General features: G+C 46.3%; 1 protein-coding gene across 1 annotated transcript; it reads left to right on the plus strand.

Annotated features, from left to right (window-relative positions):
- Window positions 1-219: 219 nt before the first annotated feature.
- Window positions 220-1914, plus strand: LOC113930464 (protein BEX1). The gene is made up of 3 exons (XM_035725568.1): window positions 220-368; window positions 768-846; window positions 1277-1914. Exon 3 carries the CDS (start codon window positions 1282-1284, stop codon window positions 1666-1668), a length of 387 nt encoding a protein of 128 aa, XP_035581461.1. The 5' UTR covers window positions 220-368; window positions 768-846; window positions 1277-1281; the 3' UTR covers window positions 1669-1914.
- The last annotated feature ends 3146 nt before the right edge of the window (window positions 1915-5060 follow it).

Here is a 5060-nt window from a genome sequence, read left to right on the forward strand (position 1 = left end):
AACTAGGAACGGCCAACAGGTCCCTGAGAAGATACCGCCCTTCCCCAGCCGCAGAGAAAGGCCCAGGGATATACAAAGAAGGGAGAGCCACGGAGTCCAGGCTGGTGCTGTTAAGGACGCGGCAGCAGAGGGGAGCTGTGCTGGCCAACCGGCTGTGCGCCCCCGCGCGGGCAGAAGCCCGCACGGGATGGGGGCGGTGCCGCTCGCGGTGACGAAGGCCTCACGTGATCCGCCAACGCGGACTCGCGCCCTCGCTCCAGCGTCAGAGCCGGCCTTCACTCGCTTGCTTCTCGGTGCCTGCTCCCGGTGTCCCTGAGGGCGTGCGGGCCAGAGGCGGCCCCAAAGAGTCGGAGGCGGAGGGGAAGCAGGTAAGGGACCGGGAGGAGGGGGAGCGTTCCCTGGGCTTGGTGTGGGAGAGCCCACGCGGCCCGCGGAGCCCTGCCGGGGGGCCGGGTGCCCCGCGGCGAAGCGGCGCAAGAACCGCAGCCCTCCCGCCCCACCGCAGCCCGCGTTTGGCCTCAGAAAATGCTAGGCGGAGGGCTGGACCGCGGCGAGGCGATGACCCTTCGGAAACACCTGCCTGTTGCACCCCCCGCCCCGCCCCCGTCCTTCTTGGTGTAGAAAATGGTGGTCAGCTCGGGGTCTGGGGCGGCTGAGTGTGGGGGCGAGGTGGCCGTGGGGGCTCCGGAAGGGGCTGGGTAGCGTCGGGTCGGCGGGGAGTGTTCGGCTGCAGCAGCCCCCGCTGCCCCCACCCTGGCCCTCTGCAGGTGTGCAGGTCTAAGTGTCGCGGCGGCGCACTCTTCGGCGAGAATCGGGAGGAGGAGGAGACTGCAAGGATAGGCCCAGGTCGGTGCGGGGGACCGTGGGGGCCGAAGGGAACGTATGGAAAGCCCTGAGACCCCAAATTCCCTCCCGCCACCCCCCACCTCCCGCCACCCCCCACCGCCCCCCCGCCAGCCCGTCCTCCATCTTGGTGCCTGCAGAGGCCTGGGCAGGGATAGGCAGGGAAAATGGTGGGCTTTGGGCGAGGGGGGGAGGGGTGAGGAGCGACGGGGAGGGGGGGAGGGGTGAGGAGCGACGGGGAGGGGGGGAGAGCTCGGACCGGGGGCCCCCTAGAGGGCGTAGGGAGCCTCTCAGGTGGGAAAATGAAATTTTAAAAAAAGCCTGGGAGATCCAGGGCTCTGAGTCTTGGAATGTGCGTAGTAGGGCCTCTGTCCTCGGTGCTGATCAGTCCACTAAGAAAATAATTTCTGATCTCTCGTCTTTTGTCTCTTAGGAGCAATGGCGTCCAAAGAGGAACAAGCAGTAAAAAATCTCAACGTGGAGAATGCCAAACAGAAAAATGAAAAAAAGGATGAAAAGGAGCAAGTTGCTAATAAAGGAGAGCCCTTGGCCCTCCCTTTGGAAGCTGGTGAATATTGTGTGCCTAGAGTAAATCGTAGGCGGTTCCGTGTTAGGCAGCCCATCCTGCAGTATAGGTGGGACCTGATTCAGAGGCTTGGAGAACCACAGGCAAGGATGAGAGAGGAGAATATGGAAAGGATTGGGGACGAGATGAGACAGCTGATGGAAAAGCTGAGGGAAAAGCAATTCAGTCATAGTCTGCGGGCAGTTAGCACTGACCCTCCTCACCATGACCATCATGATGAGTTTTGCCTTATGCCTTGAATCTTGATGTTTTCCCTGAAGTTAATAGGAAGACACACCTGCTTCCTAAACTTAATGTTCTCAACGTACATTTGTTGTAAACCTTTTGGTGTTACATGTCTCTTGTGGGTCTCCTATGACCAGCTTCTAATTGAATGTTGTATTTTGACCCAAAATGTAAGATTCTGTCAGCAGGGGAGTTTTACCCTATTGCATGGCAAGGTGTTCATTATATATTGTGACGTTAATAAAGCAGTTTAAAAGACATTCTCTGTATTCTTTTTTACTTCATATCTTCTATATTTTATATATGAACACATACTGTAAGTATATAAAGTAAAAAGTTAAAATTTATCTCTTTATGGTAGAATTATGAATTTTTATCTTTTTATATTTTTTTCACTTTGGAACTAAATACCTATTACCTAGTGAAAGGGCTTGGCCACCTGATAAAAGCAATGTGAGCACTTACTGAGTTGTGACACAATCTCAGTTTTAGCTTACCTCTGGAAATTCTGTTTAGAAGTATAAACCTAATAATGTTAAGAGACACATCTCTTTAAGAATCATACTTAGAAAAAAATCATACTTATCAGCAAGATGATAATAACTCCAAAGGCTGTCTTGTGTACTTGATAAAGCAGTAAGTTATCTCCCAAGTTCTTGTTCCCACTGGAATGTGCATGACCCAACGCTTTATTCCCTTCAGCTATTTGGGGAAGTTTCCGAAGCAAGGTCTTTATGTGGACTAAGGGGTAACTACTTCCGTTCCTCTGCTACTGTGCCCCATTTCCATCTTCTCTGGGTATTGATGTTCAGGAATCCTCAAGGTAAGAGTCCCACTGATTTTTATCTGGAACACTCAATAAATTGAATCCTCACTCTTATGTAAAAGTGTGAATAAGTCCCTGCTCCCTTTTTAGCTTCATGAAAAGACCTCATCTGTCTAGTTCTCTCCTTAGAAGTGTAGTTCTCTAAGAAACCTTAGTTCATTAGACTGTATTAAAGATGTATAATGGGACACAGCTCACTTTCAATCTGAGGCAATCCTTCCTTATCCCAGCCCTCTGAAACCTGTGAATGCAAAGAACTAACTTACATTGAATTGGATGCCAGGAGATTATGTCCATGAATTCAGTAGATAGGCGAATGTGGGTAATTATGAGAAGTCCATTGGAGGACTATTGGGTTTAAGTGTCCCAATAGAACTTGAGAAATGAAATTGCTTTGGAGTGTGCTATGCAGGTGAAATACATACTATGTATGAAGACAGTCTTGTATGGAAATAAACTTAGAAGTTAGGATTCTCGGGTGCCTGGGTGGCTCGGTTAAGCGACTGGCTTCTGCGCAGGTCATGATCCCGAAGTCCCAGGACTGAGTCCCGCATCAGGCTCCCAGGGAGCCTGCTTCTCCCTCTGACCCTTACTTCCTCTCCTGCTCTCTCACTCTCTCTCAAATAAAATCTTAAAAAAAAGGATTCTAAAACAAGTTGGCAAACCACAGTCCATGAGCCAGAATTGGCCTATTGCTTATTTTTGTGGCCAATGAGCTAAGATTAAATTTCACATTTTTAAATGATTGAAAGAAATCAAGAATATTTTTTGACATGTAAAAATTATATGAAATCCAGTTTTTGGTGTCCATAAATAAGGTTTTATTGGAATACAGCCATATGTAAGAATTTACATTCTGTGGCTGATTTTGCAGTACAGTAACAGAGTTTAGTGAAAGAAAGTGGCCTGCCTGCAGAGCCTACATATTTATTATCTGGCCTAACAGAAAAAGTTTGCCAACCCCCACTCTGGAATATAACATCACAATAGCAGTTATGAAACCAAAGGGAAAAACAGGTGAAAACATGTAACACAGCAAACCCCAGACATCATGAATCAGATGCCTAAGCAATTCCAAAACTCTTCTTCCTCCAGCTCTTTGAGACACAAGGCACCTTCATGCAGGACAGAAGTTTATGAAGATAAAGGCTAGAGTTGAAAGGGCAGGAAGACTGATGAACAGAGAAGCTTATGCCCTACCGTACTTCCTACACTTGATTGTCAATATTAGCATCAGCTTTCCTGGAAAACAGAAGCATTCTGGCTTCACTGGCCTAACAATATTCAGCAGTTCCTTGAAGAAAAACTAGAAACTCACATGTGAACTCATGGCATATTGTAATAGAAGTTTAGGTATGCATATGCCCAGAAAAATGTACATCTTTTCCATGTAAGGCAGATCCATGTTGCCTTGTTAACCTCAGAGAAGGATCAGTTTAGGATCCTAGTCTCTGGAGAGAGAGAGAGAGGGAGAGACTGCTGTTAACCAGCTTCCCTTAGTTCTTTTTTTTTTTAATTTTTTATTGTTATGTTAATCACCATATATTACATCATTTGTTTTGGTGTAGTGTTCCATGATTCATTGTTTGTTCATAACACCCAGTGCTCCATGCAGAATGTGCCCTCTTTAATACCCATCACCAGGCTAACCCATCCCCCTACCCTCCTCCCCTCTAGAAACCTCAGTTTGTTTTTCAGAGTCCATCATCTCTCCTGGTTCGTCTCCCCCTCTGACTTACTCCCCTTCGTTCTTCCTCTCCTGCTCCCTTGGTTCTTAATAGTGTTTGGATCTGAAGGGGCATCTGAGGGAGTAGTATGTTAATGGTCAGGCTCCATATAAAATATTCAGGCAACAACCAGCAGAAAGTGAGCAAAAGCCAGTAAGGGAACAGGGCATGAGATTCCTTCAAGGGGAATAGCCATAACTAAGTTTCTTACTGCATTTGCCTATTTATATCATTTCTGTATGTTATGTAGTGAGTCTCCTTTTCTTCCTCAGAGTGGCCATTCTCCACGAAAGGATGAGCAAATTCTTCCCACAAATGCCTACAAATTTTAGCAAAGATTAGGGATTGTGCCTTGGTTCTCAAAAATAAAAAAAAAAGGATGTGTAAGAAAGAGGTTTGAAATGTAGACATATGGTGGGCCATTGGAGTTTTAGCACATAATGTACATCTAGTAGATACTTGGTGAATGAAAAACCCAACAAAATAAATATGGATTTACTGGTATTCAGCAAATGGTAAGTATGCACATCTTTGAATCCTTATGTATTTCTAACAAAATTGAGATAATGATGCAGATAATTGTCTCATGACTTTTGAATAAAAATAATTATTTTTTTCCTTAAAAAAAAAGTCAATTGAAGGAAATTCAGAAAATGAATTTAAGGGCCACCTTGTGACCAAAGAAAGCAGTGCAATTTGAACTTTCTAGTCAGGCAGAGCAGGGAGAATACAGACACTGGATTCTTCCAGGAAGTCCAGATAGCAAAAGAAACTTTCGTTAGAGGTGAAATAAAACCTTCATGATTAACTATCATTTAAAACACCAAGATACAGGGTGCCTGAGTGGTTCAGT

Source organism: Zalophus californianus, chromosome X, assembly GCF_009762305.2.
Source record: "Zalophus californianus isolate mZalCal1 chromosome X, mZalCal1.pri.v2, whole genome shotgun sequence".
NCBI classification, from domain to species: Eukaryota; Metazoa; Chordata; class Mammalia; order Carnivora; family Otariidae; genus Zalophus; species Zalophus californianus.

What these genes read in the sequence shown, in the direction of transcription:
- LOC113930464 (XM_035725568.1), top strand. Translation starts at nt 1,282, where the DNA reads ATGGCGTCCAAAGAGGAACAAGCAGTAAAAAATCTCAACGTGGAGAAT.